The sequence below is a fragment of the Salvia splendens genome, chromosome 8, assembly GCF_004379255.2.
Source record: "Salvia splendens isolate huo1 chromosome 8, SspV2, whole genome shotgun sequence".
Taxonomy (NCBI): Eukaryota; Viridiplantae; Streptophyta; class Magnoliopsida; order Lamiales; family Lamiaceae; genus Salvia; species Salvia splendens.
In genome coordinates this window covers 32,226,566-32,251,258 of record NC_056039.1, presented here as the reverse complement: position 1 = coordinate 32,251,258, position 24,693 = coordinate 32,226,566, and the positions used below count along the sequence as shown (strand labels likewise).

The 24,693-nt window shown below is 39.3% G+C and overlaps 2 protein-coding genes across 3 annotated transcripts; one reads left to right on the top strand and one right to left on the bottom strand.

Moving 5' to 3' along the window:
• Positions 1-1,617: 1,617 nt before the first annotated feature.
• Positions 1,618-4,971, top strand: LOC121743900 (protein ALTERED PHOSPHATE STARVATION RESPONSE 1-like). Of its 2 annotated transcripts, XM_042137286.1 has the most exons (6): positions 1,618-1,962; positions 2,448-3,342; positions 3,437-3,621; positions 3,720-3,940; positions 4,026-4,356; positions 4,450-4,971. In XM_042137286.1, the coding sequence occupies exons 2-6, from the start codon at positions 2,514-2,516 to the stop codon at positions 4,888-4,890; spliced, it is 2,007 nt and encodes a 668-aa protein (XP_041993220.1). In that variant the 5' UTR covers positions 1,618-1,962; positions 2,448-2,513; the 3' UTR covers positions 4,891-4,971. The 2 variants fall into 2 exon arrangements, with proteins under 2 accessions (XP_041993220.1, XP_041993219.1); XM_042137285.1 differs by having other exon boundaries at positions 1,618-3,342.
• Positions 4,972-15,701: 10,730 nt separating this feature from the next.
• Positions 15,702-24,445, bottom strand: LOC121743775 (ABC transporter C family member 12-like). The gene is made up of 28 exons (XM_042137143.1): positions 24,066-24,445; positions 23,198-23,565; positions 22,903-23,081; positions 22,780-22,819; positions 22,534-22,684; positions 22,312-22,426; positions 22,140-22,220; positions 22,000-22,024; positions 21,849-21,905; positions 21,682-21,747; positions 21,531-21,605; positions 21,319-21,426; positions 21,004-21,138; positions 20,756-20,862; positions 20,564-20,657; positions 20,186-20,353; positions 19,923-20,063; positions 19,616-19,816; positions 19,432-19,530; positions 19,193-19,345; positions 18,718-19,106; positions 18,460-18,640; positions 18,028-18,351; positions 17,190-17,946; positions 16,982-17,103; positions 16,643-16,888; positions 16,157-16,565; positions 15,702-16,081 (listed from the first exon to the last, which is right to left on the bottom strand). Exons 2-28 carry the CDS (start codon positions 23,531-23,533, stop codon positions 15,990-15,992), a joined length of 4,851 nt encoding a protein of 1,616 aa, XP_041993077.1. The 5' UTR covers positions 23,534-23,565; positions 24,066-24,445; the 3' UTR covers positions 15,702-15,989.
• Between the last annotated feature and the right edge of the window lie 248 nt (positions 24,446-24,693).

Sequence of the window (24,693 nt, the reverse complement as noted above, 5' to 3'; positions counted from 1 at the left end):
ACTTTTATTCTCCGCCGATCATCCATTATCATCAACGACTATTGCCCTACTTAGCCCTTCGGTCCTTCAGCACTGGCCACCTTATTCACTATACCCTACCCTATTTGCATCACAATAAACTTATAATTTTTTATTTGTAACATTGGTTATACTATAGCACATGTGACACAACATTATCTGAATAAGTAGTACTAGTAAATTATTATCTGAATGCATCTTAAATAAAGTTTGATTTTCTTCCATGATTCACAAACTTTATTGTCATTCGCAAAAATAAACTTATGAAGTATCGTCGAAAATTCTCCCACCTTGTATTTTGACAAATTGAACTTTTGACACATCATACACACTCATAACGACGCTTTTCATAATCTTTTTTGTTTTCTATGATCTCTCCTTTTTTCTTATACCAAAAAGGTTAATAAAAGCTAAGAATGGCAATAAAGTTTTAGATCATCACAATATACAACTGGTTTGGCAGGCAAAAGCTATGGTTTTTTGTGTTGGGTGACACACGTTTTAGGGGTATTTAGTGATAAACAAAAGACGCTTTTGATTGGTAAAATAGGGCTTCTATAAAAAAAAACTTGCAATACTAAATATTTTCAAAGATGGAATTCAAAGTCGCCAATTAATACTACAGGTGTTTTTTCCTTCACCACTAAGCTGGTCTCTAATAAATATGATGGCGGGCCCGCAGGGGCGTAGCGCAGTTGGCAATGGATGGGTAGATATTGCTGCAATAAATATGATGGTGGTTGACTGTTTTTTGCATGTTTTTTTTGTTGTGCATTATCCAAAAGTATATGATGATAATTGATAAGACATCAATATAATTTTTTGTAAATGCTTGTTCTTTTATCCTTCATGTAATTATTTCAACGTTACAATGATAGTTCACATGGAGAATAAATAAGATAGTATTCATATTAACTATGAAAAATATTAAACCAATGAGGCTAATTGAATAAAAAAATCTTGAAATTTGTTCAAATTTTAATTTTAAAAATTAGCCTGAAAAGTGATAAAGATTTGTGATGTGATGAATAAATCAATAACATATTGCTGAGATGTTTTCCAATTAAACGACATTATATTTTTATAAATAACATTATCGTTTAACTCGTCATCGATAATGTTCACAAATAATTTTAGTTGTCATATCAATTATATAATTAGACCAAAACTTTTGGTAATTGTTTCCTCGCATAATTTATAAAAATGCAGGACGAATTCGAGTTGTACCAAACTTCATGATGATTTTTTTTTGTAATCAATTTAACCTATAAAATACGGGATCACCATAAGATCATATGGAGTAATAACATATTTGAAAATTGAAATAAGAATAGTCGAAAATCCATACGAAAACTCTCACGAATGTTTTAGTATTACTCGAAATTGTGGAAAAGGATATTCGCCAAACTCTTTTTTCAATTATCTATTGTTTCTCTGTAATTTTTCGAGTTACGTAATTCTACAACATAATTAACAAAATTCAACGACAAAATCCATCTGTATGACACTATAAAATTTGATTATATCCAAAAAAATAAATTTACTACTACAAATATCATTCGACAAACGAAAAAGACAGTTTTTTTAATCCTAAAAAGAAAAATAGGATAAAGTGTTGTCGTCTTCTTGATATTGCTTTGGATGCCTTGTCTTCTTGGGTCTCGAGCTCCTCTCTCTGTATCAAAAACTCACTACACATATGCTAGACTTCATTTATCTCCCATTTTTCTATCTTGGTAGTATATTATTTGTTCATTTGTAGTGACATTGTTGCCTCTGACGGTTCTGTGTCAGAAGCATTTTTTTCTTTGTTTTCTTGAAAGTAAACATATTATAAGAAAAAGAATTACTATCTGGATAACTTTAGTGGTCCATATGGCGAAAATGTTTGATCTTTGACAACAAACATTTGGATTTTTTGAGGTTTAATATTCCAAAAAGAAGGTGAACTGCACTTCTTTTTTGACTGCCCTTCTTGTATTTATTTAAACTCTACCACACCGCATTGCAAGTTACAATTTTTAGCTCATGAAATGTAATCTCTGTTCTGAATTATTAGTCTGCAATCTGAGGATTTTTCACTCATTTTTCTAGATTGTAGTGTAGATAGATGTCTTTTTGTGATCTCAGCAGAATTTTTGAGTTGGTAGCAATGTACTATCCTATTTTGTCATATTCCATGTTGTCTTAATTCTGTGGGAAACAAGTAATGGAAAGAGTTGAATTTAATAGCATTTTCAAGCATTTTTGTGAGCATATATATATATGTTATGTGTACAACTTGTTTGGTTGTGTAGTTGCAATTCTTTGATTTGAGCTTTGGTTGTATTCTTTGTATTTTGCTTCCATGGAGGTTTGGAGGTCTATGGTTTTTGATTGTTTCACTTTCACCATCTTTGACTAATACTGATTGAGCTTTGCTATTATAGTGTATGTTAAAGGCCTAAAGGGGTAGATTTGTGCGAAAATCGTTATTGTAACAAGATTTGGGGGGAATGGGCTGTGTTGCATCAAGAATTGATAAACCAGAGAGGGTGAGAATGTGTAAGGAGAGGAAGAGGCTGATGAAACAGCTCCTGAGGTGTAGGAAAGAGTTTTCTGATGCTCAGATAGCTTATTTGAGGTCATTGAGGAATAGTGGAGTGACACTTAGGCAGTTTACTGAGCCCGAGTCCTTGGAATTCGAGGAAATGAGTTCTGCTGCTGGATTCCCTCCGTCCCCTCCTCTCCCGTTGCCACCATCACCTCCGCCTCCCCCCACTTTTAGCCCTGATCTAAGGAAGTCAGAGGGTAAATCGGGGGAGACTCAGTCTGCTGTGGAGGAAATCATTGAAGTCGGTGAGGAGAGTGGCCATATGCCACCCCCACCAGTTCCTAGCTCGTCTTGGGAATATTGGGATGTTTTTGGCTCTGCCCCGGTGCATTGTGAGAAGAGAAGTGAGACGATGGAGCAGGGCGAGGAGGATGAGGATTGGAAGGATACGAATACTGAGTTCATAGAAGAAGACGAGGAAGAGGGTGTTTTTACTATTGATGATGATGATGATGATGATGATGATGATGACGATGATGATATGCCACCTCCTCTGGAGCAACAGGATACCGAGTTTGTTGATGATAGCTCGTCTATGATGAGCTGGCACACGAAGGATACAGCTGATATGGCAATGGTGGTTTGGAGGGGCAAGAAGATCTTGCCGAGTGTTGTCAAAGACTTGGACGAGTATTTCCTGAAAGCATCCGCTGTGGTGAAGGATATCGCTGTTTTCATAGATATCAATGAAGGAGGCACCTTCCTTTACCAGAGTGCCAACGAGGACAAGAGTAATTGTTTTAATCCTTATTTAGTTAAGTAGATAAGTAGATGTTGTATGTCTTATGCACCATCTGATTTCGTGTCTGTGCATCGACTGTGCAGGGAAGAGAAGCAATTCTGCAAAGGTTTTCAGTGCCTTGAATTGGTCGTGGTCGTCTAAATCACTTCAATCCACTAGAGAAACGGGAAATATGTTTGGATCCAGTGAGCCCTGCAAGCCCGGAGCTCACTGTGTTACACTCGAGAAACTTTATTCAGAGGAACAGAAACTGTACAAGGATGTTAAGGTAATCTCCCTAAGTAATATGTTGGATAAACTGATTGACAGAAGAAATATGTAGTGAAATTTCATTTATGTTTCTTGTGATGTTTCCTATTTTCCTAGGAGGAAGAGATTTCTAAGGTGGAGTATGGGAGGAAATCTTTACTACTACAGAAACAAGACGAAGAGCACGACTGGACCAAGGCCGAGAAGACACGCTCCGCGTTTGAAAGTCTGCAATCTCACATCTCATCTCTCCAAGAATCGATTAGTAGGTCTTCTTCGACAATACTAACGCTCGTGAACAAGGAATTGCACCCTCAGCTGATCACGCTGGCTTCAGGGTAGGACCCCAATTGACTATGATCATGACATGTAACGCTTTCTATGATTCTTGCTTATAAACTGATGTGATCTCGTGTATCTCAGGCTGATGCACATGTGGAAAACGATGTACAACTCTCATCAAGTCCAGAGCCATATATCTCAGAAGCTGAATCAGCTCATGGATCAGCAAACTGTGGAGCCGACTACTGAATCCCAGCGGCAGGCTGCAGGTCAGCTGCAGACAGAAGTAAAGTTATGGCACCACAGCTTCTGCAAGCTCGTGAAGTACCAGCGTGAGTATGTGAGAACGCTCTTCAAGTGGATTGAGCTCACTAACTATATTGAAGGTGCTAATACCCATCACAGCGAATCACCAACGCTGCACGCCCTTTTGGACCAATGGCAGCAAGCACTTGATAAATTGCCTGATAAGGTATAATTCTTGGAGAATTAAGTGAAATAAAATGTGGATGTATGTGTTATGGAGTATATAATTTGTCACAATATTTTCCTTTCTTTCTTGCAGATGGTGTCCGATGCGATCAAGTGTTTACAGTCTGCTGTTCACTCCATCATCTTGCAGCAGCAACACGAATGCGACTTGCGCAAGAGATCTGAGAAGCTTGTGAGGAAATTGGAGAGGGAACTCGCTTTTCTTGCAGAAATGGAGATAAAGTTTGAAGGAAGTGTCTCCGTCGAAGATTCCAAGCATCCGTTAATAGCTAGGCGAGCTAAGGTCCAAGCTCTGAGGAGCTTATCTGAAGACGAGAAAGTTAAGCACTCGAATTCTGTTAAAAGAACCAGAACAATGATCCTGAAAAACCTACAGACAAGCCTGCCCAAGTTGTTTCAAGCACTGGTCGTGTATTCGAGCGCTTACTGCCACAGCTTCGAGGCGATCCTCAGCTACACAACAATGTCAGAGTCCGAAGACATGCAGACTACAGCTTCTGAACTTTTAACTTAGGAAGATGCAGTTCACATTGTACTTAGGAATTGGCAGACCTTTCTGTGGGAAAATCAGGTTTATGGGGGAGTTTACACTAAATATTACGTAAATGTACCCATTTTGTTATCTATTCCACAAATGGGAAAAACGCCAACCACATTGGCGTTTTTATTAGTAAATACGCCAACGTCATTGGCGTGTTTTAAGGTAAATACGCCAACGATGATGGCGTTTTATACTTGTGCCGTATTTTGGGTGTATGCTCTCGGATTGTAATTACGATTAAACACGCCAACTTGGTTGGCGTGTATAAATAAAAAAACGCATTTGTAATTGGCGTGTTTTCTTTGTTGAAACGCCGAACATATTGACGTTTTGTAAAAGACGCCAACCGGAGTGGCGTATTTACTTAATCATGAAAAACGCCATTCTGAGTGGCGTGTTTAATCAGACTGATATACCAGGCGTTCCTCCCCCAAATCGCGAAAACCTCACAACACACAGCCTTCGCGATTTCTCCAGCTGCGCGCCTTCTCTCCGTGATTTCGGCCTACATTCATCAATCGGTGCTATTCTCCCCCAAATTCATCTATTTTATTCGGTTAGTATGCTTACCTTTTACATAATTATAGTAATTGGTGGATAGCTAGGGTTTGTAATGGGTTGTGAATTGAGTAGAAATATTATGCATTTTGGATTGGTTGAATGATATTATTGTTGATTATTATGTTGGATTGTGTTGGGTTTAAGTTAATTTGTGTATAAATTTGATTATAAGCCTAAACCCTAGGGTTTTTATAGCTAAAAAATTGGGCAAATTGTTTTGATTTATGTGGGTTTTGGTTGATTAGTTTAGATTGTTAAATTTGTTTATATTGTTAGGTTTGTCAAATTGAAATTGGACAAATTGAAAATGTTAGGTTAGGCAAAATTGAAATTGGTAGGTTGGGCGAATTGTTAATTGAAATTGTTAATTTTGTGTAGGTGAATTGGTTTATGATTTTGAATGTGCAATGTTGTGTAACTTGCTTATTTGATGTTGGTGTTCAATTTTGTGATATTGGATTAAATTGTATCTAATTATTGAAATGGTTTATGGTTGGTTATTGTTGAATTTGGTTTATGAAATTGGGTTAAATGTTATGGTTGGTTATTGTTGAATTTGAATTATGTAGGTAAATTATGGCATCATCTTCAACCTCTCGTCGTCGGCTTGCATGTGGTCCTGCGGATCCATCTGTATTATATTTTCAGAGACAACACGTCTCTAACAACATATGGGCAGGAGTTCCATCCGAAGATGTACGCTGCCGACGATTTGAAGGAAAAATTTGGGATGTTCCCATCCAGCAACATGTCTTGGCAATAGTGGACCAGATGGGGTTTGGGGGTATGTTAAGGTGTGGTAAACCAAAAGAAATTGACCACCATCTTATCACAGCTCTGATTGAACGTTGGAGGCCAGAGACTCACACGTTTCACTTTCCAGTCGGTGAAGCGACTGTGACACTGGAAGACGTGGAGGTCTTATGGGGCCTGAAAGTTGATGGAGAGGCTCTGACAACTTACATCCCCCCGACGGACGCGGGATATTGGACGGACAGGTGTATGGATTTTCTAGGATTCATACCGGAAGCATCCGAGTTGAAGGAAATGGCTTTTAAGCAGACGAGCTTATCGCGCCAATTGAGGATTGAGCTGTCTAATGACCACGAACACTACATATATGCTCAGCGGGCTCGTATCTATTGTCTGCTATTACTTGGTGGTCTGATGATCCCCAACGCCACCGGAAATAAAATTCCGTTCTTCTACCTACACTTTTTCATGGATATAGAACGGTGTTCTACATATAGCTGGGGTGGGGCGACTCTTGCTTGCTTGTACCACAATTTGTGTGAAGCGGCCGTTGGTAAGAGGACGGATGTAGGGGGAGCCTTAACTCTATTACAACTTTGGGCTTGGGAGAGAATCCCAAATATTAGACCGAGGATGCTAGATCCCGTGCATACAGACTATCTACCATGTGCAAGCGCGTAAGTTGTTCATTAATTGCGTTTTTAAACTTAATGTTCATCAATTTTCGTGTTCTTCGCTCATAATTTAAATTTTTTAGATGGAATGGCCCGGCGTCATATGTAAAAGCACCCGGACATTGTGTTGAAAATTTCCGAGATCAGTTCTCCATGATGCATCCTAATCAGGTACTTCATATATTTATAAAATGTTTTTGGTTTTTTGTTTTTTGTTTTTATGGAAATTATTTTGAAAAATTTGTATCACATGTAGTTTATTTGGAGGCCTTATCTCCACCGGGAGTTGCCGGAAAGTTGTGATGCCGGTCGTCCTATATGGATGTCGATCACAACGCTTATTTGTTGGAATCTGGCTGAGCCACACCTGCCACACCGAGTGTTGCACCAATTCGGGATTGTCCAACCGTATATCCCGGATCTCCCCCGGTTCCACGGTTCTGATTTTTTGAAACAGGATCGCCGTGGAAAAGCTGGTCGGAATTGGGTTCAATGGCACGCCAATTATATACAGGAGTGGGACAACAGACACTTTACGATATGGACTGATCTGGAGGACAGTACTGAGCCTGTTGCAACGGAAGAATATATGAATTGGTTTCGCCAGATCACTGTGGTGTATTTAACCAAACCCGGCGTGCATGCTGAAGAGGGATTCCACGAAACCGCATCTTCTCATAACTTTACGGTACATTATTTATACTTAACTAAACCCTGATTACTTATTCAAATTCATATTATGATATGTACTTAACTTTGAAAAATTGTAGGTGGAGACGCTTCACAACATACGTCACTTTCTAAGTGGCCGAGCTGCGACAGGACATTTCTGTCCGGATATGGAAACCATTTCGAGGATGGTTGAAGAAGGACTGCAGATATCCGGGGAGCCTCAGCTGATGGACTACCCTCCTTCGCAGCGCTCTGCAATGGACGTGAACGTACCCATAAGGCAAAAGGCAAAACGACGAACCAAGCAGAAAACCGTCCGCGGAGAGTCGTCATCTCAGTTCGTACACGACTCCGATGACGATTTTGAGGACCCACCTCCACCGAGCTCTGCACTTCGAGGCCGTCATTCTATTAGCCATACCGGTGGTACCGGAGAAGATATTGGCCTCAGTGATGTCCCCGCTTCTCCACCGCGGTCGTCTGTGCAGGAGGATCTTGAGAACGCTGTTGTTCAAGATACTCCTCCCTCAAGGATCCCTAGATCTACATCTACTATTGGGAAGGGGATACGGCGTCTGTTTATGCGGAAACGTCGTGACGATTGAACTAATTTGAACTCTTGATATTACTGTAATTTGATATTGATGTTTTTTCATTTGATTTGAACTCATTGATTTTAAGTCTTTATGATTAAGTCTTTGGATGTCTGAATTATTATTTCCTAGTAGAAATGAAAATGAAAACAGGCAAATAAAGAGATATTGGCGTTTTTGTGAATGTAAGTCTTTGTGAAAAACGCCAATGCTATTGGCGTTTTTAAGTTAGTTTATATTTTGCCTGTTTTTTCTACAACGAATGCGGACATTCTGAACAAACACGCCATTCCCGTTGGCGTTTTTAATAAGACGCCATTCCCGTTGGCGTGTTATTGAAAAACGCCAATGCTATTGGCGTTTTTAAGTTAGTTTATATTTTGCCCGTTTTTTCTACAACGAATGCGGACATTCTGAACAAACACGCCATTCCCGTTGGCGTTTTTAATAAGACGCCATTCCCGTTGGCGTGTTATTTAAAAACGCCAACGCCATTGGCGTGTTTAAGTTAGTTTTTTCTTTGCTCGTTTTTTCTACGCCGAAAGCGGACATTCTGAACAAACACGCCAGTCCCGTTGGCGTGTTTCAGCAATAACACGCCATTCACGTTGGCGTTTTAAAGTGAAAAGACGCCAATTAAGTAGGCGTCTCTTTAAACACGCCACTCACATCGGCGTGTCCTATAAAAAAACGCTACCGCAGTTAAGAGTTTTTAATCATTTCATCATTATTCAATATATAAGTACATACAAATATTACCCTATACATTAGTCCAAATCTTGCTAAATACAGAAATCCAATATTACACAATGCATACGTTCAATTGTCTCGCCTTTTCCGCGTAAAAAAGCTACGGATCCCCTTCCCGATTCTGGCGGTTGAGAGTCTAGACGGAGGAGTCTCTCGCACAACGACATTCTCTAAATCAACCCCAAAATATTCGTCTCGCACAGAAGACCGAGGTGGAGAATGTGGGACATCACTGAGACCGATGTGTTCGCCTGTACCACCAGTGTGGCTGACAGAGTGACGACCTCGAACTGCAGATCTTGGTGGAGGTGGAGGCATAAAATCGTGATCGACATCATCAGTGTGACTGACAGAATGACGACCTCGAACTGCATATCTTGGTGGAGGTGGAGGCAAAGAATCGTCAGCGGCATCATCTATCAACTGAGTATCCATCCTTGGTGGAGGTGGATGCATAAAATCGTCAGCGGCATCATCTACCAACTGAGTATCCATCCTTGAATGAGCATTCGGGCAGTTGCGCCTGTCGTGACCTGGTTGACGGCAATGTTTACATCGGCGTCGGGCTCGTGGCTGGTCAGCTTCACGGACATCCATCTGATTAGGAATCCTAGTAGTACGGTATCGACCGCGACTTTTAGGCATTAACTGAGCTCGTGAACATTGCAAAGTCCATTCAGGCACGGCCCAATAATCTTGGTGTCTGGGTGGATTGAACACCGTAGAATATTGGTGTACCCAAACACTTGTGCGGTATACGGGATCAACAAGCGACAGCATGTTGTCGTTTCTAAAACGCGCAACTGCCGCTGCATGTGAACATGGAAGTCTCCACATCTGCCACTTTTGACATTTGCAGTGCGAGTCCAAGTACTTTACCTTCCACTTATTAGCGCCCTTTCCACCAATTCGACGCTTTGTTCGAACCACATAATGCCCTGCAATTGTGTTGGGTGCTCTCACATTATGCAATTGACCTTTTGCATCATTTTTGCACACCTTTTCATGCGCCCACGGGGTAAGTGGTGTGGCACACTGTGTTGATGCAATTGACCGGTCATTGAACCATTCTATTGTCCTCCAGAATATCATATCAATGCAAGCTTTAATTGGGAGTTGTCTTGCGCCTCTCAACACATTGTTGTAAGATTCCACCATATTAGTGGAAACCTCACCCCATCTTTTGTGTTTGTCATACGCCAGATTCCATTTTTCTAACTCCACGGCATCAAGGTACTGCAAAGCCTCGTTGTTGACGTTTCGAAGTAAACGACGTCTGATCTTAAACTTGCGCTTCTTGGTAGCAATACCAATTTTCCAAACAAGTCTTTTGACCATGATACCTTTGTGATTCTGCAAAACATTCTTTCTAACATGTACCAAGCAAAATCTGTGATGACCCACATTGGGTTCTTCTTTCCATATGGGAGAATTCATTGCATCTATGATTCCCACATGCCTATCAGATATGACACATATTTCATGCTTTGCTACATGAAGTCTAATGCGTTCCATAAACCAATTCCAACTTTCTTTGGTTTCCTCATCAACAATGGCATATGCAACAGGCAAACATTTCTTATTAGCATCAAATCCAACGGCAATAAGAATTTTACCTCGACATCGTCCACGTAGATGAGTTCCATCAACCGTTAAAACTGGTTTGCATAGTTGAAAAGCCTCCACAGCTGGTCCAAAAGCCCAGAATACGTACTTGAATACCTTGTTCATACCATTGCTTAATATGTCATCGTGCATCCATTCCACAATTGTGCCAGGATTTTGTCTTTGCACTTCATTCAAATAAGTTGGTAAAACTTTGAACGACCACTCCCATCCACCGTATACAAGCTCAATCGCTGTCCTCCGAGCATACCATGCTTTCTTGTAACTAACTTTGACATGAAATCTATTTTCAATATCCGCCACAATTGCTTTTACCTTGTAGCAAGGATCGTTTTCTATCTGATGGCGAACACTCAACGCTATCATACCCGACGAAAGATTAGCGTGGCCATTATAGTTACGATCCCCCATGCAAGTATGAGCAGTGCTGAACACTCTAATTTGCCAGTGTTCATCATGCTTCCTCAGTGTTGCTCGGCACTCCCACAAACATTTAGGTAAGGACGTATCTTTCGGATTTCCCTGTGGCCACTTACAAACTGCATGCCATCTCTTTCCTTTACTTTCAACAACTGTATATTGTCGGATTTTTTCCAAATGCCAATGAGTCACAGCTGCCTTCAATTCCAACTTCGTTCTAAATTTAGTATGCAAACCGACATTGGTAGGATCCTTTTCACTCCAATAATGCACACTGGGATCATCACGCTCAAAGTTTTTGGGATCAAAACTATCATATGGACCTAGTAAGGTGCGAAAGTAGTTGATTCCAGGCTGTGGGAACTGTGGAACTACTCTTCCTCCAACTGCCCTTCCACCAACTGATGTTTCTCCAACTGCTGTTTCTCCAAGTGGAATGGATGGTCTTGAAGCAACAAATTGTTCATCATCCGACGGATCACCATCTGAGTCTGTACTAACCGTGTCGGAATCTTCAGAATTATAAGGTGATTGTGGATCAAGAAAGTCGGCTTTATCAGGACCTATTATGTCCTCCACCACATCACAATTGTCACGATCCCCTAAATGCACGCCTCCAGCTTCAAAATCTTGTGTTGCAGCTAAATATGGTTCTTCGGCTCTCGTAGACGTACCAACATCAAAATCTTGTGTTGCAGCAAAATATGGTTCTTGGGCTCTCGTTGACGTACCAGCATCATAACTTATGACATGATGACTATGATGTTGAGTAATTGCCGAATACTCAACATATAATTCAATTACACCTCCAATAACCATACTCTCACTAAACATTAGTTGCATGCATACTTCTTCTAGTTGAACACCTATAAACGTGACTCCGGATCCAAAGCATATAGTACGTTTCCATATTATTTGAATATTGTTTTCATATATGTTTATCCCCATCCTTTCACAAATTTTTTCCACAAGGTCATCGTACGAAATTGTTTCATCCAACATAATGAATCCTTTAGCAAAAGGAGGATCATACGAAATAACTGCTCCGGGAATTATCTTTCCACCCCAATATAAATTGACACACCACGTCATACTATCTGCAATAATGTAAAACACAAATAAATATGTATTATTTTTACATTCATCATTATGTAGAGTCAGCCAAAAAATTGACAAAATAATTCTATTAAATACACTACAATATGTATTATCATAACAATCCATAAAATATACTATAACATATAATAGCATAACAATTGGTCAAAATATTTCCATTAAAATATATACTATCATAATAATCCATCAAAATATTAGTGTACCCATAATAATTGGTCAAACTATTATATTAATTACACTACAATATATATTATCACAACAATCAATCAAATATTGGAAGACTAATGTTTAGAAGAATGAGTCTAAAATTCGATAGACTAACCGATTAGAAGGACTAATGGTTGAAAGAATTAGCCAAATTCAAAATATCCACGCTTAAATCCACCACCGGGTCGACCCGAGCGAAAGGTTTTTATGCGTTTGGGAAGGGTTTTCGCGTTTTGGGGAGGGAAAGTGTTTAGGGTCGCGATGTTGGGGGAGATCTGATAAGGATATGGTTCAACAGAAACACGCCGCTCAAATTGGCGTTTTTAAGAATAACACGCCAACCTCAGTGGCGTTTTTATTAGTAAATACGCCTACTGCATTGGCGTTTTATTAATTAAACACGCCAACTACATTGGCGTTTTAGCTTAAAACACGCCAACTTCATTGGCGTTTTTTTCCGCCGCTGTATTTGGCGAAAATACACCTCCAATACGACGCGAAGATAAACGCCAATGAGGTTGGCGTTTTTACTAATAGAAACGCCAATGAGGTTGGCGTTTTTACTAATAGAAACGCCAATGTGGTTGGCGTTTTTCCCATTTTTGGAATAGATAACAAAATGGGTACATTTACGTAATCTTTAGTGTAAAGTGCCCCATAAACCCGATTTTCCCCCTTTCTGTAACATGAGCTTTTAATATATACTGGATTTGCTTATCCAGATTCAGTTTGAAATTTAATGTTACAGTTGATTAGCAGTGAGTTTTTATATCATAAGAGACATCTTACTATTCAAATATATCTCAATAATAAAAATTGCAGTATTGAACGGGTTTCGGTGCTGTATCATCACCTCTGCTTCTCCCCTGTCCCCATTTTCGTGTTCTTGAAGCTCCCTTCCAGCTCCTCTTCCCACGAACGGGTTGGAAGGACGTTGAAAACGAGCTATCTGTTCAGGCTGAATTTGTAGAACAGCTGTAACTGAGTTAGTTGATTACAGTTAAAGATCATCCCAATTGTCTGAAGCATCTTCCAATCCAATTCTAGGTTGCTGCAGTCCATTTCTTGCCAACTTGCTCATCTCTGCAAGACCTAAAATGCGGAAAGAAAAAGAAAAAATTAAACCAAGTCAATTTAACAAAAACTTGGCTTCTGTTTGCATTTACTTAAGAAGGTTTCAACACACCTTCAATCACTCTGTAGAAAGCTGACCACCATGTGTATCTCGACACCTCAAACTGTTCTAGCGTCTGCTCAATCTCCTCGTCATGTTTCCCCAACAAAACATCCTGCAGAAGCACTACTTCATCCTTGGTTTTGCTGATCACGTTGTTGCTCTCCTCGAACCCGAGCACCTGCAGGTCCTTCACCGCGGAGCTGAGGCTGGCAGCGACGGCATGCTGGTGACTTTTAAGACAGTTATCCCAGTAAAAAACAAGGCTACTTTTGTTATTTCTACTCTCCCAAATAGAATAGTCTGAATCAGCACCACAGAACAAAATAATTCGAACCAATAGCAATAATGTGTCATATTTTATTAATATTTATTCTGTTTCATTAAAATAAAATTAATACGATTTTTGATAAAAGTAGCAAAATAAGAAAGAAATGGAAAGAAAAAGTGTGTTAATAGATTCTATCTCATAAAAAAGGAAGAAACTTTTAAGAGTGAACTATATAAATGGTACCTGATCTTTCAGTTTCGCACATAAATGGTACATGGTCTCTATTTTATATCGTTTTTGGTACCCAGTGACAAAAATAACCCTAGGTACCAAATATGTGATTTTTTTGTTATGGAGGATATTTTTGGAAATTTCAATTTAATAGTACTAAACATGTGATTTCTTTTGTTCTTCATTTCTTATTTCTTTTCTTCTTCTTTAGTTCTTCTTCTTTCTTTTTTCTTCATTTTCTTCTTTTTTTAGTATTTTATTTTCCCTTCTTCTTTCTTTTTTTCTCCTTAATTTATGTTTCCTCTTTTTTCTTTTCTCTTCTTTTTCTTCTTTCCTTTTAGTATTTATATATACATCTAATTGCATTTACAATATAAAACAAGCACAAAACACCTAATTAAATTAATTATTTAAACTATTTAAACTAATTATATATTTTTAATTAAATTATTTTATACTTATTTTAGGGTTGAAACACCTAACTAAAAATATTCAATTGTTTATATCATTATGAACACAATTCACAATTTAATTTTTTTATTAAGACTATGTGGATTATTTATTAATTTAATATAAAATAATAATAATAATAATAATACCAGTAATAGTTATTATTATATAATATTATATTATTCAATATTTAAATAATTACTATAATTACTTATTAATTAATACTAGTTTTTAGTATTGTAACAATAATAATTAAATATAATTATGACTATAATTTTAGTTAAGTATATTTGAATGATATTAAAAAAATAAACAAATTATTAATTTCTAACATCATAATAATAATATTAATACTCCATCCGTCTCATGTTACTCGCACTTTTTATTTTAGGCCATAAATTTGGGATTGATTTTTTAGTGTAATAAAATTAGAATTTTAAGTTTAATGAGACAACACTTAATAAAGGAGCTCTTAACTTAAACTAACATATTAATTAAATGCATTAATTCTAACTTAAACTATAAATAGTGTAAGGAGTTTGTGACGAGCCGAAAAGCAACAGTGCAAGTAACATGAGACGGATGGAGTATTGATTAATTATAATAGTATAAAGTGTTAAGAGAATGAGAGAAGATATTATAATATCACTTTTGGTACTTATTTTGTATATGCCCAAAATATCCTTAATGACACAAATGGGAAAATGTATTTGTATAGAGGGCATTTTGGGGTGAAATTTGCATTAGGTACCAAAAATGTGATTAATAGGTATAAAAAAAGATATAAAATAAAAATCATGTACCATTTATGTGTAAAAGTGAAAGATCATGTCTATTTACGTAGTTTACTCAATTTTTAAAAATAGAAAGCGCAACTCTTGAGGAAGTATATTTCACTCAAAATTTCATTGAATGAGACTCGCGTTCCATTAAAGAAAATTAAGTTTCATATGCAAAACCGAAGAAGTATCAGATTACAAATACTCCATTTTATTGAGTATCTCCAATGACACATTAGTATGGTCATTAACAAGACTTGCACACAAAAAGTAAACGCATATAACAAAATTTATAAAATCATATTGTCTAAAAAAACTAATCTAATCATTTAAATAATTTCAATTTAAAATCAATTGAACTGTTACGCAACAATCAACATTATGAATTATTATTATTATTATTATTATTATTATTATTATTATTATTATTATTATTATTATTATTATTATTATTATTACGCAACAATCTTGGACGAACCAACCGGGAAGATGCAGTTCACATTGTACTTAAAAATTAACAGACCTTTATGTAGCATGAGCTTTTATTAATATAATGGATTTGCTTATCCAGATTGAGTGTGAAATTTAATGTTACAGTTGATTTGCAGTGAGACATCCTACTACTCAAATTCATCTCAATGTAATACTAAAAATTGCAGTCATGAACGGGTTTCGGTGCTGTGTCTGTCCCCATTTTCATGCTCATCCTCTTCCCACGTATGCGTTGGGAAGACGTCGAAAGAGCTATCTACCCGGACCGAGTTTTTGGAACAGCTGTAACTAAGTTGATTACAGTTAAAGATCATCCCAATTGTCTGAGACATCTTCCAATCCAATTCTGGGTTGCTGTAGTCCATTTCTTGCCAACCTGCTTATCTCTGCAAGACCTAAATGCAGAAACAAAAGGTATAAATCAATGTAACAAAAAACATGGCTTCTGTTTGCATTACTTATCAACACACCTTCAATCACTCTGTAGAAAGCCGACCACCATGTGTGTCTCGACACCTCAAACTGTTGTAGCGTCTCCTCGATCTCCTCGTCGTGCTTCCCCAACAATACATCCTGCAGAAGCACTACTGCATGCTTGGTTTTGCTGATCATGTTGCTGTTCTCCTCGAAACCGAGCACCTGCAGGTCCTTCACCGCGGAGCTGAGGTTGGCAGCGAGGGCGTGCTGCACAGCAGCGTTCCAACGCGAAGATAGAATCCACGACGCTGTCTCCCCATCAAAGCGGCCTCCTCTGTCCTTCCTCGCAACAACCAAGCCTCGGAGGTACTCAGCATTGGCCTGTCCCGTGCTCTGCACCATCTTGGAGAAGGCACTTGTTTCGTTTTCAAGGAGCTTTGCAGGAGTGTCATACTCGACCACCTGTGAATGAAAATCGGCCTAGTGATGCTAAAACTGCAGTGATCAAGAACTCGAATTCATGTGAACACGAGGCGTACCTGGCCAGCATCAAGAACGAGGATCTGATCACTGTCGATGATGGTGTTGAGGCGATGAGCGATTGTGAGCATCGTGCACGATTTGAACTCTTCTCGGATGGTTTTCTGTATGAGCACATCGGTAGTAACATCAACTGCAGCTGTTGCTTCATCGAGCACCAGGATCTTCGACCTACGAAGCAATGCTCGAGCAAGACTCAGAAGCTGCCTCTGCCCAACGCTGAAGTTCTCGCCACCTTCCAAAACCTTCAGGCATCCCAAAAAACATCAATCAAGTTAGAAGTTTCAAAAACAATATTTGCAGTTTCAATCACAATGAAGCCTATCTTTTTTTTTTACCTCAGCATCCAAACCCAAAGGATTTCTCCTGATGACATCCTTCAAGTGTGCCCTCTCTAGAGCTTCCCAGAGGTCCGGGTCGTTGTGTTCACCAAATGGGTCGAGATTGAACCGAACATTACCTATGCAAATTGCAAAGTAATACAAAGGTGAGAAACAGACACCATAGATCGACAATGTCAGCAAAAGGGTAGAAGAAGAAGTGCACCTGAGAAGAGCACAGGGGACTGTGGGATGATGCTGAGAACTTTTCGCAGATCAGTCAATCCGAATTTCGCAACATCACAGTCGTCAATCAAGATCCTCCCTCTCTCAAGCTCCACAATCCGGAACAATGCATTGATCATGCTTGATTTACCAGCACCCGTTCTTCCAACTATACCGACCTTCTGGTGCGGATTGATGGTGAAGGACAGTCCCTTGAGGACAGGAGGTAGCCCGGCCCTGTACCGGAGGGACACATCTTCAAACCTGACCAATCCTGAGGCCGGCCATCCAGGCGGGGGACGGCTTCCCTCAATCACATCCGGAGCCTCAGATGGCAAATCTATGTATGTTCCAACGCGTTCAACTGAATTCAAGCTGTTTTCTGCGCGGCTTGCTTGCCTCAGCACATTGCTCAGCAAGTTGGTGATGTTCAAGGAGTAACTGAGGAGCAATCCCATGGTAGATGCAAATGCCACCTGGTTTTCAGCTCTCTGATTCTGCATAACTGCAAATGTTGCTGTCAGCCAGATCATGATGCCTCCGAGAGTCTCCAATCTTATGGTCAGCCAACGATTCGAGCTAAAGTTAACGAGGGTGAATCTGATGTTGTTGTCCATGGAATTCCCGTTGATGGTGGCCATCCGGTCATAAGCCTTGTATGCTCGGATTGAGGACAGCCCATTCAGTGCCTCCCCAAACTGTGCATACACGGGTGACCTTGTGATTGAGTCGAGACGCTTCACTTCCCTTGATGTGCTCTGCCATTGATTCAATGGATCAATATCAAGCAAGTACGAGTTTCAGGAGAGAGAGGGCGTAACGGAGAGAGAGAAACCAACCTGATAATAGAGATATGCTGCATAGAACAAGATGAGCAGGGGCATGATGGCCCATAGAGAAACGGTGCTCACAATGCCTATAAGCACGAAAGTCGAAAGCAACTGCCATAGCTGAGTTAGGAAGCCATTGACAAGGCCAGCTACATTGCGGTCAATATCACCAAGATCCTTGGCGAATCTGTTTATCACGCGACCTATGGGATTTGTGTGGAAGAACACCATTGGAGCTCTGAGTATAGCATTCAGCATCGAATCATGAAGGCGTCTAGCCGCCTTGAGGCTTGATGTAATCAGCCAAAATGAGTTTGTCAATGTCACTAACACCTGCATTTAGTGATGTAGTCTCTTAGTTTCTTCTTCAAAGACAAACATCTCCGAAACGTACAAGAAACCACTATGCATGTAAACAGAAACCAGGTTTGTGACTTGTACCTGACCAAAAGACAAGACTGCATAAACTATGATATAGAAACCGGCACCATAACTCTCCGAAGTACTCTGCTTCGTCCACACGCTAAGCCACGTGCTACTTGAAACTCGAAGAGTTTCAGTCAGTGTGTAGCATGTGAGCAGCACTGATACAGCTAACAAGCCGCCTAATGCATTTTTGTACCTGATATAGTGACAAGAACAAAAGTCGGTAAGCTTATTAGGTACTGCAAAAGATCTAAGGTGTTTTCGAGTCATCACCTCATCAAAACATGCCAGCTGACAATCCCCATCTCCCTTTCCTCTTGCTTTATAAGAACTGATCTGCCTTCTCTCATCTTTCTAGTCAAGATTGCATCTTTTGGCACCTCATTCATATTAGCATCAGAAGAAAGTGAAGGAGATGATTCGTCACAAAGATCCATCTCTTCACCATTATCATGCATATGCTCCTCCATTTTGCCTGCATTTTCCATTAGCTTCTTGAACAGCACACCATTCTCAGAGAGCTCCTCGAATGTGCCCTCCTCTTTCACCATACCTTCGGAAACTAAGATTATGCGGTCAACCTGAGGAAGAAAATGCAACTGATTTGTGACAAGGACCCTTGTTTTTCCTCCCAACGCTTCCTTGATGCAATTGTTGAACACCTGGATTGGAGTAGTAATAGTTTCAAGTCATGAAAAACATTTGAAAGTTACACACAATGTTGAAAATGGAATTTGATATAGGATACCTGTCGAGCAACATTGGCATCCAGGGCGCTCAACGGGTCATCAAAGATGTAAATATCTGAGTCGGAATACACAGCCCTAGCCATTGAAACTCTCTGCTTTTGGCCTCCACTGATGTTCACTCCTCTTTCACCAATCTCGGTGAGATCACGGCCCTGAAGAAAAAAAAAGCAATGAGTTCTGTAACGGATGCTGTAGAACAACAGAATGAAGTTTGAACCACAACGGTCAGAAACTTAACTGGAAGCAACTCAAGGTCATGGCGCATTGAAGTGACATCTATGGCCTTCCAATATCTTGCTGGTTCAAACGCAGATCCAAATAATATATTGTCACGTACCTAATTCAGATCAAAGATTATCGACATTAATGAAACCAGTAGCATGAAAAGGAAAAGGATTTGAGGTTTGGACTTTGAAGCTTACCGTTGCATTAAAAATCCAAGAGATCTGAGGCACATAAGCCACAGACCCTCTGATTTCAACGTTTGCATCTCCAAGCGGAGGAAGCTCTCTCAGCATTGCTGATATTAGCGATGTTTTTCCTTCTCCGGTGCCACCAACGATTGCAGTTAGGCTGCCAACTGGTATATCCAGATTCACATTGGACAATGTGGGTCTTTCCGCCTGTTATTTATCAAAAACATGGCATTTATTGTGCGTGAAAACATGGAAATTGGTACAAAAGCACACTACAGTAACAGAAAGACTCTTCACTAAAAGAAACAAGGACCTTAGAATCCCACGAAAAGTTTCCACCCTTGATCGAGATGGCAGGCAGCTCCGGTGCAAGAGGTGGATTAGGCAACAAAATTCTCTCTTCTGCAAGCAATAGTTCTTCGAGACGTTGGAGAGATACATTTGCATTCACAACCTGCAAATACAGCACAGTGAACATCACTTCACCATTGAGTTAAATATTACAGTGGACTTTGGCTACACTGTGACACGTGCGAAAATTCACCAATTACACCATTAAGGCGAATAAAGACAAACCTGAGTGATCAAATTAGGGAGCATATTTAGGGGGAACCGCAGAACGCCAAATAAAGCAAGAGACGTAAAAGCTCTGGAAGGTGTGAGATCCCCACCGAGCAATGTGAACGTTCCAAATGAAATCACAGTCACAAGGACTGGTATGCTGTTTAGTATGAAAGTATTCCACTGAAAAACCATGATAAGACATGGACACAATGTCAATTTTGGTTCAAGTTTATGTAGAAAAGTCATTCACCAAAATCATATATCAACAAACAACTACTAAGCATGATAGCCATTATACAGACATTTAAAAATGCACTTGATTATTGGTAATCGACTGAGACGAGTGTATTTAGCTGCTTTTCATTTTCTTTTTCACGAAACACATCATACCGCTTGGAGCATCTGTGCTTTCCTGAGCCATGACAGCTCATCATCCCTCAGAACATGAATTTTGGATTTAAAGCTCTTTTCCCATGCGTAATACCTGTTGTGCATTGAGACGAAGAGGGTCTTAGATTAGAACCAGGTTTTGGCACCAACCTGAGGTTTAAGAGGATAAAACACTACAGTTTTTACACATACTTGACAGTATCCATAGCTGCCAAAATCTCGTTCATTAATCCGACTCTCTTGTCAGTACGTAGCAATCCTTCCCTGGATAGCTTTCGCATCCTACTGACGATAAAAGTCTGCTTGCCACAAGCAAATACAAAATTAAAAACAGCTTAGCTAGAAAGGATTGGGGTGAACAAGATTGTTACTATAGAAGAAAGCAACATGGTGTTGAGGAGGAAAACTTTCCATCAATGGTAAACGAGAAACTAAGTTACCTGGATTGGGAACATCAGGACCAACATAAGCGAACCAAGAAGCGATGCTACTCCTAGCTGCTGGTATAGAAGAATCATGGCCATGATAATTCGAAACGGGGACGACCACAAACCATGGAGTTGTTGGGTTATTTGCTGAAAGATACAAGAATCAGATTAGAAAAAAGACCATATGATATGAGACAGAATCATGTAAATTGTGCAAATACTTTATGACATAAACCAACTTTTAATACTAAAGAAGATGAGTATTTAAGTACTACATAATTTAAAGACCATTCCAAAATAAAATGCATCTTAGCACTGTGTGAATACCTGAAGTGCATTAGCATCCGTCGTAATCATGTTTGTAATTCTTCCGGAAGGAAAGTTCTTACGAGCTTCATGTGTTAGCCTTAAGGATTTGCGGAATATAGCAGCCACCTATATGCAACAGTATAAATTGTTCAAGCACAATATTTTTAGAATGTCTGAGTTCTTATCTTTTTGAAGATAAATACCAACATCTGTGTAGTCATAGAAATTACCAGAGTGGATCTTAGCCTGAAGCCAACACGCATGACATTCTGAAAGTAACGAGCCTCACAAAGTACTCCGATTGACTGAACAGAGAGAGTTGACATCAGAAATTATCAAGTTCAAATTGACTGATTGAAGGGAAAGGAAGGAGAACCATACCACGCTGAAAAATATCGACAGTGCATAGATGTAACCGACCCAAGCTGGATCGCCATTCTCAAGAGACTGCGAGAAGCATAAAATGAGTTGTAAAAACCGACCCATGCTGGCTTATTGTAGTTCTTGTAAAAAGGCTATCTTTATCTAGACTGCAATTTTTGTAGTACCTGTAGAAGATGGTTCAGTATAACAGGTCCGGCAAGCTGGGAAAGATCACTACCAATCTGCAAGATTCCAGAAAATGGCTCGTCTTTAAAGATACGAAAAGACATAAATTAGTATGAATATATTTGGCAAGGAAATGGAACTGGTGTTTACTTTGAAGATGCCTCCATACCAGAACCTGCATTGAAATTTAAGTAACAAAAGTTAGTTCGAACGGGCTAACCATGTTTCAGATGGCTATAGAATATATTGACTTGATTAAACTCAGATACACTCAAGAATCAGTCTTATACCTGCCACCAAGGCAACGATTCAAAGCACGCAAAAGCCATGGTTTTGATCTCTGAACTTCTTCCTCCCAAGATTTTTGGAATCTGCAAAATTCGAAATTTTTTGAGGTTACAAAAAAAGTTCATCCTATGCTTGCATAGATGGATAACAGAAAAACAAAATCTTGATACGAACTTTCTGCTCAACGTCTCAGTCTGATCCCAAGAGTCCAACTTCCAGACATCTTTCTCGGTGATGGGTCTTTTATACCCTTGCTGCATTAGGGGAGTCATCCAGTTGAAGTAGATCGCTACATGCGGAAGAGAACAATATCGGTGAGAAGGTAACTCATATAAGTAAAATAAAAAAAAATGAGCTGTGTCTTTCAGCTAGTATCTTTACAATCTTTACACTCACCAGAAAAAATATTTGCAGATCTCTCGGGACATACTTGCTCTCCGAGAGGCTTTTCATCCTTGGTGTCATCCACAGAGTCGGGTAGTGGAACGTAGCATGGATATGAGTCCAATTTTGGCACATATGCAAGAAGAAGTATCCCTAGCAATACCTGCATAGAAGATCGTTATTCAAACATTGAAATTATAAATTTTGGAAAGTTAATTGATAAACATAAATGAACATAAGATTTAATTGACATTTTACCTGGAATAAGACTGAACTAATGAACAAGTACAGTATCGACCTGTAGATGGACAAATAATTCGTGCGTGAAGCTCGGAAACATCAGATATAAGTGAAGGTTTGAGGAAAAATTTAGAAACTTACTTGGCATAGAATTCTCTAAGTGGGAAGATGAAGTTAAAGATCACTGCATCTCCCACTAAAACATACATTAGTCCAAATCTGATGTACCATCTGAACTCTTTGACGTAGGTTCTGGTTTCGACAAGCAGCATTACAACCATAGAGCACCACGAGATAATCTCAATGCCCAAATGCACCATCTGCAGAGCAAACAGGCAGCAATTAGACGAAGATCATAACTACATTGCATATTCATCAAAGAAACAATACCAGGTTAACGTGTTCAGAAAAAGATCGATGGTGAGAAGCTGCAGACCTCATAAGGTGCAAGACCCGACTCTTTATCAAAATTGAAGATCGATACGCCCATAACCAGTCTGTACAGAGGCTCCGCAGCGCAACAACTGAACAGCAAGGCCAATGCATAGTTGTAGAAGTTTGATCGCAAGCAGTAGCGTTGGACTTTGGGGTTAAAGTTGATGAGCCACACTCTATATAGGCACATGCCAAGAAGAACTAGGTGAGAAAAATTTCCTACCACAGAATCAATGGCACAAGGCGTATAAGAACCGAAGGCGCTGTCGGTTTCTTGAGCCCAAATGCCATTTTTCACCGGCCGGCAAAACCACTCTAAGGGATCGTCTGAGCCCATGCTTCGGGTCAGTAACCGTGTGCCACGTGCTCCTGCAAATCAAGATGACAAGGGCTGCCTTATCAATGTGCAGAGAATCAAACACGAAGACAACAGGAAGCCTATTTGTAACGTTTTGAAAGTATACATCAGAATACAATCAACAACAGTTTCTAAAACTTTATTCTAGCCTACAATGTCTCCTTTATTTCAACCTCTCAATCCATGTTTGACACACAGCACAATGTAGCTTCAGTTTGTACTAATTGAACCATACCAGTAATCACAGGACAACAACTTCTTGAAATCAAGAATTGCTCTAATTTTCAACAAATTTAATCCACTTGATCATTCAATTTCAAACAGGAAAAAGGAACCAAAACTAAAACTCAAAACAAAAGAGTAACTTGAAACACCCCAATTTCAAATTTCCCTCCAAATATCAAGAAATCAAACACTGAGTGCTAAAGATTTTAAAAAAATAATAAAATAACATCCAAAAGAAACAAGAATTAGTAGAGACAAGAAGAGAACTCAAACATAAATCTCGTACCACTAGTGTTAGGAAGTTGTTTGCCAATGCCAAGAGTGTTTGCAATTGCATGAGAAGTGAAACGGTGCAAACAACAGCCTCACTTCTTCCAAGACATCGATCACATGGAACACACTTATAAACAAAAGACAGCTCCAATACTAAAATAGGGAAAATTAAGATATAGACATAGGCTGGAAGACTACAAAAAAGGACAAAGGGACAAAAAGTGGCGAGCGTCATTGCTTACGAACTCTTAGTCTCCTAATCTGCAAATATAGAGGCCTTTTGGGTTTGAGAGAGAGAGAGATTGTAGTCAAAGACAATTCAGTAGTATTTCAACTTTGGATAGATTGAGAAAATGGAGTTTCTTTTCACATAATCGGGCGCCGAATCATGAATTCGTTGTTGGCTTCGATGATTGATGAATGACGATGTTATTTCCATTATAAGTGCGGTACATGTGGCAAATTCTACACCTCAAAATAGAATATTCTGAATCAGTTATGACAATGACGTTGTTGATTGGAAACTCTAGCTCTCATCTAATTAATCATCAGACCAATCTATCTTGCCCTGCCTGCCTAATACTCCTATCTGGTTAAATATATGCGAATTAATAAATTTATTTCATATTAATATCAGTAAT